We start from the raw sequence: 12,902 nt of genomic DNA, 5'->3' as shown, positions 1-12,902 counted from the left end.
CTTTCCCCCTCTCTCTCCACCAGGGAGACAAACTCTGTACTTGCAAACCAGTCAGAGTATTTTGATTCAAGTTTGTTTTAAACTGTACCGACTGTTGGCTTCAAAATGTTAAAGTTCTTGGGGCAAAAGTGAGCAGCCTTGATTCTTGCGGGTACAGTTAAGGTACAGTGCCTCAAAAGCCACCAGCTCAACATCCTGCATTTTCCCTTTCAGTCTTCTTATTTATCTGCTGTTTCTCTTTCTCTGGTGCTCTGTGTTGTTTAACTCTCTCACTGCTGGATTCATTACTGCCCTTCCTCGTCTGCCTTAAGCCCTTCTTCTTCCTCATCTTCCTTATCAGTTCTTCCTCCTTCTGGGGGGAGGCCCTTCCCTGTAGGAGTACTGGAGCCCCTTCCTCTTCACGGGATCTCAGTGTCGTAGCTCCTGCTGTTAATGACTGGTGGCCAGGCATGGGGGAGGTATTCTACACTATTTCCAATTTTGTTTCTCTCCCCGAATTTGTTCCTCATTCCCCCCCCCCCTCTCTGTAAACAGGGTCGCCATGCCAGACAAGGGGTTCCCGGGGATATTTTGTTTGGATTTCCATTTTTACATACCAATTGTTTAATATTATGTTGGGCAACCATATTCTCTCTTTTAAATCTATTCATTATGTAATCTTTACATTTTCCTGGATCCAAATAACACATATCCTGTACCGAAACTCCAACATCACTCTTATATGCATAACACATATGCTGTACCGAAGCTCCCGCATGTACTGATGTTCCCACATTAATCTTATCCAGAGCCTATCCCATTACTCGGCTCAATATCAGCTTAATACCTCAGACAGCCGACTTAGTCTGAGTCAGCAATCCCAAAAATTGTCCTACCTTGCGTTGTCTGTTCTGAAAGATTTTGGCGGGGAACCAGACCACTTCGGACAAAGGACCACAGTGTTCCCGGGCACTCTCAGGAGTTCAGACTCAAGGGGTCCGATAATGTATTTAATCCCTTCGAGATCCCGGCCAAACTGTAGCCTCTTACTCGGTCTTCAGAGATAGTGTCCAGCAAGACTCTGCTCGCTGCGCCAATATTATGGTTTGTTTCACTTCAAACAGACGAAAACGCAATAAAATTAGTGATCAAGTAGTAAAATCTTTATTTCGCCCGGCGGGTGTGGCCGTAAATTCTTACAATATGTAATATACAGACGATAGGATGTATCCCCACATAAAGGCGTAATGTTCAATCAGATATATTTATACCCCAATAATCAGCGATTCAGCAATACTTTATCTTTCAGAGCATCGTACAGCCATTTCTTTGCTTCTAATTCTACAGCTGAATCCATTTTTGTAACTTTTAAATCTTTTAAACTTTCTCACCGGCTCAATTTTGAGAGTCACTTCAGTTATTTATTTTTAATTACTTTGCAAAAATTTCTAAACACCTGTTTTCGCTTTTATGTTATGAGGTGTGTGTGGTTTGATGATAAGAAAAATATGGCTATAACGTAACAAAATGTGGAAAATTGAAGGGGTCTGTATACTTTCTGAATGCACTGTATATTAGCCCCAATCTTGTATAATAGCCTTGGCCCTGGTCTTCTACTTTAAAAAAAAAAAGAACGTAACTTCCTAGATCAAGTTTCACTTGACTAAAGTGAAGTTTCATTTCCTGAGTGAAACCCAAGACTCCTGAACACAGGACCCTTGTAATTCCAGTTAGCTGTTAACACACTGGTAACACAATGCGCCAGTGGACTTCAAATTATTCCATCAGAGCAACATGGCATTTTTGGAGCATTTAGACTGGGAAGGTGCCAATGCAAATCAATGGAAATATTTATTTTTGTCTGCAGAACAGGAACAAATTTATTTTTTTCAATTTAATTTGTTATTTTAAATTATTTACATTTAAATGTTTATTTTGAGTATCAGCTTTGATTGTAGATCTCAAAGCAGATTCAATTTAAATGATTTGAAAGCCATTCAGCCTTGAAGGAGAGGAACTGGTCATTAATGCTCTGAGCAATCCTGTATTAGAGATTGCTCTTCAGTTGGGACAATCCTTGCTTTATAAGATTGTCAGGGGCATATTGAAAGACATGGCAAGGTCCAGGTGCTCAGGAGGTTTGTCAATGATAGTTTCATCCCATTATTTTTGTTACAGGACAACTGACTTTGGCTGGCTCTGTTGCTCAATAGTTAAAATCCTATTCTCTTTTTATGATTCTGATAAATTACAGTATCTAAAGCTGCATTGATTTTGTGTATGCATGTGGTGGTGTTATTGTTTATGAGAAAGTGTGTAATATTTCTATTGAATTAGTTCAGGGGATGATCTTGTGGGATGAACTAAATGTATTTAACCTGACATTCAAATTTGCTTTGCTCTTTACCCTGCAGTTTTATGTGTGGCTGGACTAGGACTGGTTGTGTTTTTCTTCAGTTTGATGTTGTCCATTTTCAGAGCTAAATATCATGGATATCCATACAGGTAAGATGTTGATGTATACGGCTAACATGTTTTAGTGTTACACACTTCTTTCTGCAAAATAGTCATACAATCATAGAACGATACATACACGGAAACGGACACTTCGGCCCAACTCGTCCATCCCACCAAGTTGCCAAATCCAGCCAACCCCACTTGCCTGGCTCCTATCCCTACAAACTGTTCCAATCTATGTACTTGTCAGTGTCTTTTAAATTCACAATTATACCTGTATCTACCACTTCCTTTGGTAGCTCGTTCCATCTATTCACCATCCTCTGCGTGAAAAGGTTGCCCCTCGGATCCCTTCCAAATCTTTTTCCCGCTCAACTTATGTCCTCTAATTTTAGACTCCCCTGGGGAAAAAGACTGTGGCTATTCATCATATTTACTGCTCTAATTATTTTATAAGTCACTCTGATCACTCCTCAGTCTTCTACATTCCTGTGGAAAATAGATCTACTCCATCCAGCATTTTCTTATAACTCAAAACCTGCAGCCTCAGTAGCAAATCCTGAATCCATTTTTGCATTCTTTCTAGTCTTGTACAGCTGTAGCATATCATCCCAATTCCTGTACTCAATACCCTGATCAATGAAGGCAAATGTGTCAACCAGCTTCTTCACCACCTTATCTATCTGTGCCACCACCTCCCTGGTACTATGTACCTGCATCCCCAGATCTCTGTCTAGCAACACTCCCAAGGGCCCTACCATTTACAGTCTATCCTGCCCTCGTTTGTCTTACTAAAATGCAACACCTCACATTTATCTGAATGAAAGTCCTTTTGCCCAATTGTTCAAGATCCTGTTGTAACCTTAGATAACCTCCTTCATTGTCTGCAACACTACTGATTCTAGTGTCATCTACAAATTTGCCAAGTCTGCCACCTACATTCACAACCAAATTGGTAATATAAATAGCAAACAACAGTAGAGCCAGCATTGCTCCCTGTGGCATATCACTTGTTAAAAATATCCAGTCTGAAAACAGCCCTTTACAGCTATTATAGGTACATAGACAATAGAAGCAGGAGTACGCCATTTGGCCCTTCTAGCCAGCACAGCCAATCAATGTGATCGTGGTTGATCATCTCCAATCAGTACCCCGTTCCTGCCTTCTCCCCATATCCCTTGTTTCCGCTAGCCCGAAGAGCTCTATGTAACTCTTTTGAATGCATCCAGTGAATCGGTCTCCACTGCCGTCTGAGGCAAAGAATTCCATAAATTCACAACTCTCTGTGTGAAAAAGTTTTTTCTCATCTCAGTTCTAAATGGCCAACCCCTTATTCTTAAACTGAGGCCCTTGGTTCTAGACTCCCCCAACATCGGGAACATGTTTTCTGCATCCAGCTTGTCCAATCCCTTAATAATTTTATGTGTTTCTATAAGATCCCCTCTCGTCCTTATAAATTCCAGTGAATACAAGCCCAGTTACTCCATTCTTTCATCATATGACAGTCCCACCATCCCGGGAATTAACCTGGTGAACCCTCAATAGCAAGAATGTCCTTCCTCAGATTTGGAGACCAAAACTGCACACAATACTCCAGATTTGGTCTCACCAGGCCTCAGTACAACTACAGAAGGACCACTTTGCTCCTATACTCAACATGCCATTAGCTTTCTTCACTACCTGCTGTACCTGCATGCTTACTTCCTCGTATCCTCTTTCTCCTACCAACAAGCCAATTTTCTATGAATCCATTGGCTTGCTTGACCTGAATCCCATCTGATCTAACCTTGTGATAGTTAATATAGAAAATGTGTACAGCAGTTCTCATCAAACGTCCCTGTCACCCTTTCGAAAACAAACTCTTGTCAAACTTGAGACTCTGTTTCCATGCACAAAACCATGATAACTGTCCGTAATCCGTCCTCGCCCTTTTCAAATGCATGTAAATCTTGTCCCTCAGAATCCCCTGTACTAACCTACCTAGCCAACTCTCCCCCTGCCCCCACCCCCACTACAATCACCTATCATGTTCTCCATACATGCTGTCTGACGCGCTGAGATACGGCAGCACTTTGTGTTTTGCTGAAGATTCCAGCATCTGTAGTTCCACGTGTGTCTCTTTTGTTCTTCCTTTATCTTATCTGCCAAAGCTACTTCATGCCCCAGTTTTTCCCTTCTGATTTCCCCGTTTAGTGTACTTGTACACCCCCCTAACCTGAGAGCATTCACCTGATCCCTGGTGCCAATACTTGACATATGCCTCCTTGTTCCTAATTAGAGACTCAATATCTCTTGTCACCCAGGCTTGCCAACTTTGCCTACGCTTGCCAAACATACTCTGAATTCTCTCTTTCTCATGTTTAAATGCCTGTCACTTACGATATGTCCCTTTACCTGTAAACAATCTCCCCCAATCGACTTAAAAGTTCTTGGTTATTGCCATCAAAATAGGTCTTGCTGCAATTTAGAACTTCAACTCATGGCCCAGTCCTATCCTTCTCCATAACTTTTCCAAGTAATAGATTTATGGTCCCAACGTTACCAAGGTTCCCACCTTATTCACCAGGAGGAGGTCAGGGTTTGCCCCTTCTCCAGTAGGCCCATCGACATATTGAGAAAAGTCATCTGGACAGATTCAAATTCCATCTTGTCCAAGCCTTTAGCTCTATGGCAGAGCCTGTCGATATTTAGAAAGTTAAAATGCCCCCTGATTGCAAGCCTGCTGTTCATGCAGCAATCTCTAATTTGGACTAATTTATTGGAGGGAGACTATAGTACAATCCCATCAAACTGATCACCCCCCCTGCCGCAGTTCCAACTTTCCCAGTTCGAACCATATAGCTTCACTGGACAATCCCCTTAAAATATCTTTCCTAAGTGCCAATGTGATCAAAAACACAACTCTACCGGTATTCGTCCTGTACCATTTGTATCTGAGAACATTGAGCTCACTAATAACCATAATATCCTAGTCTCATGTACCTATCCGTACTCTGAGTTAATCTGCCTTAACTGCCAGGTTTCTTGCATTGAAATAACTGCATTTTAATACATTTATTTTCCCTTGCTCCTTGCTATGCTCCTAACTGTCCTATCTACTGAATTTATCTTTTTTAACTTCCCTATTTGTCTCGACCTTCTCATCTGTCTTACTACTGCTTTTGGTCCCACATCTCTGCCAGACTACGTTAGACTTTCCTGAGTAGCTTACGCAATTTTCCCCATCAGAATATTGGTTTCGTCTCATCCATGTGCAACCCTTCATTCTTGTACAGCTCACCTCTACTCCAGAAAATAACCCAATGGCCTAAAAACCTAAATGGCCTCCAGCACCAGCTCCTCATCGGCATGCAGTCATCTGCCTTATCCTTCTAATCTTACTCTTGCTAGCATGTGGCATTGCAAGTACTCCAAAGATCCCTACCCTTGAGAACCTGTTTACAATCTCTTGCGTTCACTCTGCTGGTTCACATCCCTTTTTGTAAATTCTTGGCATCAATATGTATAACATCCTCCAGCTGCTTGATGTGGTTGGTCAGGAGCTGCAACTAGATACGGCAAAAGGTACAGTTACCAAGTTCAGTGGCAGTTCCACTGATCTCCCACATCATGCAACAACTGTTCTGCCATCCTCACTATAATAAGGCTAAAGATGAAAATTGAAAAGGTCTTTCTTTACCTTGTTTTTCCACTACTCGACCTTACTAAAGCTCCCCGAGACAGAGCCTCTGCACTTAATATTCAATCACAGTATTCTGAACAACAACACGGCACCTTCAAAATGACTCCTCCACTGGAGCCTCTGTGTTCAATTCTGCGGGCTGTCTATGCCAGAAATAGCTTGTTTTTTAATCTTATGCCCTCCATCTCTTTATCTTTCTGCAGTCACCTGTGAAACTACCTGGTCCTTAATGGCTGTTTTTTTTTTTTAATCTCCCACATTGTTTCTCTTTACTGCTCTCCATTCAACCTTGAATGAAAAATGTGTTTGTTTGACATGTACTCGTAATGCAGCATATTAAGTTCAAAGGGGAGGTCCAATTCTAACGTCACTTCAAATGACTTGTTTCCTCTGAAGCATTTTCATTTTGGAAGTTTATTAGTGCAATTAATATTGCAAATGTTATTTAGCAAAGAGATTATCACATTGAGCATGACACAAAAAGCTGGAGTAACTCAGCAGGACAGGCAGCATCGCTGGAGGGAATAGGTGACGTTATGGGTCGACCCAAACATACCCATTCCTTCTCTCCAGTGGTGCTGCCTGTCCCACTGGGTTACTCCAGCTTGTGGTGTCTATCTTCAATTTTAACCAGCTGTTTGTTCTTACACATTACATTAGGGGGCTTTTGGAGCTGTTCAATTTTTTTAAATCAAAATTTTTGTTCATCTTCCTCCGTTCACCATTTAGTAGTTCCAAGCTTTCACTATTAACATTTAATAGATTTATGCCTTTTACCCTTTTCTTTGACCATTTGCCATCCCCTCTTTGTCCTTCTCACCACCAATCACTGTTTTGCAAGTGGGCTAATAAAAATTGATATCTTTCGAAGAATAGAATTGTCAATCTGTCCTTTTTTCCATTTTTTTAATCTGAAGCCTGAGCATTAATGCTATTTAATCTACTTCATTATTGGAGGATTTGGTTTAGTCCTTGTAAATTGAAATTCATCCCATTCAGGTCTAAATGGTTCTTTGGATAAAAAAGGAACGTGGACCAACCCTGGTTTGAGCTGATTAAACATCAGCACAAGTCAAGTACATGAGAATGACCTGGACCTGAGCTGTGGGCTTTAGATAAATGGAAATATCTAAATAACTTACCCCAGATTATACCCATTTAATTATGTTTTTTATCTATGCTAATTATATCACACATCCTGATGATTTTTTTAAAAGGAGGCTTGTAAATGTTTGAAAGAAAAATGGGCATATCAAGTGTTTTAACCAAAAGGGTACATATATTCTGGGCAAAGGTTTTTTTCCCCCGTAATTTCTTTCCTGGGAGAAATTCGATCGCCTCTTTTTAAAAAAAACCCCCATCAATTTACCAATTATTTGATAAGGTGGCCTTTACTGCTGGGCCAGGCAGTTGCTGTTCTACAGGACATACGAACTAGCGTTTAGGATGAAAATTGAGGGAGCTTTTTAGAAATTATGTTACTAGAGTTATCACATCTGCAGAATGGAGAAAGACTGAGCAAATAGAAACTAAAACTTTCTTTTCCTTTTAGAATAGCATATGTTTAAAATATTTTTGTGGCATATGTTTAAAATATTTTTGAATATTTCTTTAAATGTGTTCTATTGCGCTGCTAAACTGTCTTCCTGGATGATGTTTCTAGATAATCATGGAATTTACTTTAAACCTTTCCATTTTATTATTTTGTGTCTTTTTAGCTTTCTCATAAGTTAATCCAGGAAAAGCTGGAAGAACAGAACAACATCGTACCATGGTGTGAGAAGTGGAAATTAAACCTCAAACTGAGAAGCTAGTTGTGTTCCACCTAATGTAATTCCATTTTTGGTCTCTCAGAGGAAGACTTGAACCAAAGAGAGTCCATGTTGGCCAACAAAAAAAAAACTTTCTAAACTGGTGTTTACTAAAGAAATTATTTTGGTTGTTATTGGGGCAAAATAGAAAATTATCAAAAATTAGGCAGAATCTTTTTAAAAACAAAAACAATTTCTGTCGACTGAAGTGCCTTAAATGGAGTTGTTCCTAGATTCAGGTCTCAAAGGGCTGATTTGCATTTGGTTAAATTTTTACTTGTGAAGTACAATTTTGAAAAATAACCTTTGGTAAGTTGACATAATATTACATTTTATTATGGATATATTATGTTAGCTACTTTGCATACACTGTGAACTTGGCTATTGCTAAATTTACAACAGAGATGACTTGATATCTATAGTATTTTAATAACCAGGTCAGAGCTTCAATATCTAAAATAATTTTTGCAATCCATTTTGCTTATTTGATCATCTAGATAAAATGTTAAGACGTTGAATGTTGATTCTATGAATAGTTTACAGTGCAAAATATTACTATAACTGAAATAAAAATAAGAAACGAAAATTCAATGCTGGAAATACTCAGCAAATCATCAGTCTAACATGTTGCCTCTTTTTCGCTCTCTATAAATGCTGCCTAGTCTGATTAATTCCAACGTTTTCTGATTTACCGGCATCTGCATTCTTAATTGCTTTTCATGAGAATTACGTGTGGTGCTCCCTCGTGTCTGGATTAATAAACAAAGATGTTAGATCATGCAGAAAACAGAGTAAATTATAAGCTTTGTTAGTTGTAATTTACATAAATATCAAAACATTCAGTTCGATTTAATTTTCATTCTATATTTCTGAATTCATTTGTCTTTTCTCTGTGATGCATCATGGGAATAAAATTGTTATACCAGTGCAAATAATACAATTCTATTTCATATGCAGTCTGAGACAGCTAGAAAATAAAGCTTCCACAAAATTAGATCAGCAGGAAACTCCCATATGCAAAACATTATTGTAATCTCCAGATAAGGAAATATTTGCCACTTCACATATGACTAGAAATATGCATCTTGATGGAATCTAGCAAAGCCACGAGGCTGCACATTGGTAGATTGTTTGCTCGTAGTTGCTAACTCTGGTGCTGCATTTAGCAAACAATAGAAGAGTACAACTGGCCAACTACGTTTTTTTTTAGTAAAACAAAAGTTACTTGTAATGAAACTTTTCAAAATGTAGTTGTAGTGTGCTTTGTGATTCCAGTCCCCACAATTTATACTTTTCAAGAAAAATCAGCAAATTTATACTGGTATTTCCGATCCAAGTTACGTTGCCACACGTGTAAAAAATCAACCTGTAACCTTTAACTTCAATTCCCAATAAAAACTGTAAAACTTTGGCAATGCTGCTAAGAGAAAATAATTATTTGCCCACATTCGTTGTTCCTTGTTTGTTGATTTCAAATTGGAGTAGTGCCACATCTATTATTTGCCCTGTATTTCTTGGGCTTGAAAAGAAATTCAACAAGGACTTCTACTTCTGTTTGCTACATTTGAATGTTGTTGAACAAGATGAAGGATGGCAGTGATCAGGTGGCACCATGGATAAACGTGCATCAATGCATTCAGGAGACAATTCAGGACTGACATTTCTTTTATTAATTATGAATATATTGACCTAATCATTTTAAGCAGTAATCTAGATAGACAAAAAAAAAGATGAAAAGTCATATTTTTGCAGATGGTGTTAATTTTACTATAATTGTGGGGAATGACAATAAAATAGTATTTTTTAGGCCTGTCAGATTATGGGTATAATACATGAAATGCCTTTGCATGTGGCTTGGCCTGCACTTCTTTAATTACAGTTTGGCTTCTCATTGACAATTTCAAATATATTTGTTTGAAATTCGTGTTTGAACCTGCACTACAGTATTTTGGTGCTGCTTTAGTAAGCTGCAGCAATGTCAGTATTAGACTTGCTGGAAGTTCTATAGCAAAGACTACCGGATGACATTTCAGTAAATTAATTTTGCAGAATGTAGATGCAACAGGCATAGGCAATGTTTAATTGCCCATCAGGTTTCCCTGAACTGCCTGATAAGCTACTTCAGTCGCACATTAGTCTTTAGTTCAGTAATAACAATGATGCCACTAATAGCCACTTGGATCTTTTCACTTGAGTTGGATGTAGATTTTGCTGTTGATGTGTATTTTAAGAAATTAAACTGGGGACATGATAGAGGTGGTTAAGCTGTCTTCCCTTCCCCTGGTCTAATATGTCTTTTGATCATTGTCATGTCATCTGCTTTACCCCATTCTCTAACTATTTAATACCTGCATCAGGGACAGAGCCCAATAAATCAAGCAACTACTACTACTACTACTATTTCCAAAATTCCCCTTCCACAACGTTATAATCCAAACCACAGCCTTAATGCTTTATTTAAAAGAAGAATGCATGTAATTAAATGTTGGGTTTCATGCCAAATAGATCAAGTAATGGAGCTGTCAAGCAGTGCAAAAAGTCATATAATTTAGTACACAAAAGGTGTCGGTCATTTATGTCATTACATCCTTGAGGTGGTGAGTCAACATTCACAGGATGTAATGTTACCTGATTTTGGGATAAGTTTCAAGGACCTTGTCTCCATTCAATTGAAGGCATGTGGATGCTGTCTTTAAGAAACCAATATGAATCTTGTGAATTATTAACATTCTTAGATTTATAAAAAGTCAATATTATGTTATGGTTTACCATGTGAATTTAACAATTCATGGTCAATTGCTCAATTTTCTTTTGGACTTAAAATAGACATTTGACTTGCAGCAGCTCTAGTCGTGCTGCAGAAATACTTTGAATAATTGATTAAATGTCACTTCCAAACAGTGACATTTATATTTGCTTCTATATAGCATTATACCCAATGTCACAGGAATTAATAGTTTACCAAGTAATTATTTTAAATGCTTAATTACTACTCTAGCAATATACATTTGCATGCAGCCGTATGCACTTGTCCTTTCCACCAGATCTCAACAGGAATGTTGTTTTTGACAAACCACGTGGGCTTATACATATTCAACTGAATTATTCTCTGGCTTTGCTTTATTATAGTTACACGTGTTCAAATTGCTCAAATACCTTAGTGTTCTGCACAAACCTTTCACTAGTACTGCAGAGCAAATATCAATTTATTCAGAGTAATACTTGCAAGTTTGGGGTAGAAGAAGGTTAGAAAAGAGCAGAAAGTCATCATTTTTCCCAAGGGAATCCAAAAACCAAAGCTTTTGGGGATTGTGTTTCAATTTGTTCAAAATGGGATGAGCGCTTTCACAAAATGGGATGAGCACTTTCATGCATCTGAGAGCATGAACGCAAGTTGGCAGAGATGCACGATATCTATCCATTACCCTAAGAACTCAGTATTTGATGGTGTACTCTAATTTTGGTTTGTAACCCTGGAGGTTCAGATTTAATTATTCCTTATATATTTCTTTGTTATTTGATAAAATTTAAACCAGCACAATGAGCAACCAGCAACTCCAAAGAGACCACGCTTTAAATGTTATCTAAAACTTCAATGCTAACTATTTCAATGCTTAGGCCGAAAAGCCAAATGTATATGCATCATGTCCGACAGGAATTCAACCAATAAAAAATGACACAATTTATCAGTGGACATCTGATGCTCTACCTGTTGCTGCAATGGAACTCATTCGATACATTGACTGGAAAGATTTGCTGATTTACATTATAAGAGATACAACGCAGTAACAGGTTATGCAGCCCACCCTGTCCATGCTGACCAGCGATCACCCCGTAAATTAACACTATTCTACATGCTCAGGACAATTTATAAATTTACAGAAGCTAATTAACCTACAAACCTGTATGTCTCTGGAGTGTGAATGATTGAAACATGACATGTCACAGTGAGGTTCTTTGTTTTTGATACCCAGGGTATGCAAAGAGTCACCACAGCTAGGGTGCCGACAGTTACAAAGTATTCCATGTAGTCTCCAACGGTACCATTTGTTTTCTCCTCTGCCCCCTAGGCCAGGTCCTCTTTATTCCTGCCCCCTCCCCCACAACGCCTGGTCCCATTTTGTTCTCGGCAGCACGTCCGACCTCCGGCACCCACCATAGGTGCCCATGACCTAGATCACCGCTTATTCATAGCATCTTTAAATCAAATAGTTTAACCAAGCTGACTCATTATATTTTAGATTTGATTAGACTTTAAGCAAACATATGATCACTCCCTGTCTTCTATGTCCAAGAAAATGCCACACTTACTGCTTTCCATTACATATGCAAATGTGATTTAGGAGCAACTTCAAGGCTGCGTGCTCAGCCCCCTGCTGTACTCACTCTATACTCATGACTGTATAGCCGGACATAGTGCGAACTTCATCATCAAGTTCGCTGACAACACCACCATTGTGGGACGAATCACTGATGGTGACGAGTCAGAGTATAGAAGTGAGATTGACCAGGACGGCTCTTTGGGAGCAGCAGTGAGGGAGCGGCCCTGTGAGAAAAGTGCGAGTCTTTGGCTCGAGAGTCTTCGGCGAGGATGCTGAGGAGAGAAGGCTATACAAATGCTGGAGAGGGAGAGACGAAAGAAGATGTCAAGCAAGCTGATTCAGTGTGATGCTTTCAGTATGTGGGAGGTCAAGGACACCGCTGGTGCCTCTGGCTGCTAAAAATGTGAGAAGTGCATCCAGGTAGAGCTCCTGAAGGAGCATGTTGGGGAACTGGGGAAGCAAGTGGATGACCTCAGGTTTGTCCGAGAAACTGAGTTGTTCCTCGACAAGTCCTACAGTAAGATTGTTACACCTAAGGTACTGGAAGAGAGAAGGTGGGTGACGGTGAGAAAGGGAGGGAAACATGGAATGCAAATGTCCCCGGGTGTTGTACCTCTTGTGAACAGGTTCACCCACTTAGAAGCTGTCGGG

General features: G+C 39.3%; 1 protein-coding gene across 1 annotated transcript in view; it reads left to right on the top strand.

Moving 5' to 3' along the window:
• The window catches only part of LOC129702374 (magnesium transporter protein 1-like), a 34,864-nt gene extending 25,524 nt beyond the window's left edge, over positions 1-9,340 (top strand). Inside the window, 2 exon segments of the mRNA XM_055644142.1 lie at positions 2,394-2,484; positions 7,837-9,340. Coding sequence (XP_055500117.1) covers positions 2,394-2,484; positions 7,837-7,852 — 107 coding nt within the window. The 3' untranslated portion in view covers positions 7,853-9,340.
• The last annotated feature ends 3,562 nt before the right edge of the window (positions 9,341-12,902 follow it).

The sequence above is a fragment of the Leucoraja erinacea genome, chromosome 12, assembly GCF_028641065.1.
Source record: "Leucoraja erinacea ecotype New England chromosome 12, Leri_hhj_1, whole genome shotgun sequence".
NCBI lineage: Eukaryota > Metazoa > Chordata > Chondrichthyes > Rajiformes > Rajidae > Leucoraja > Leucoraja erinaceus.
The sequence above is the reverse complement of the archived record's forward strand: the minus strand, read 5'-3'. Positions and strand labels throughout refer to the sequence as shown.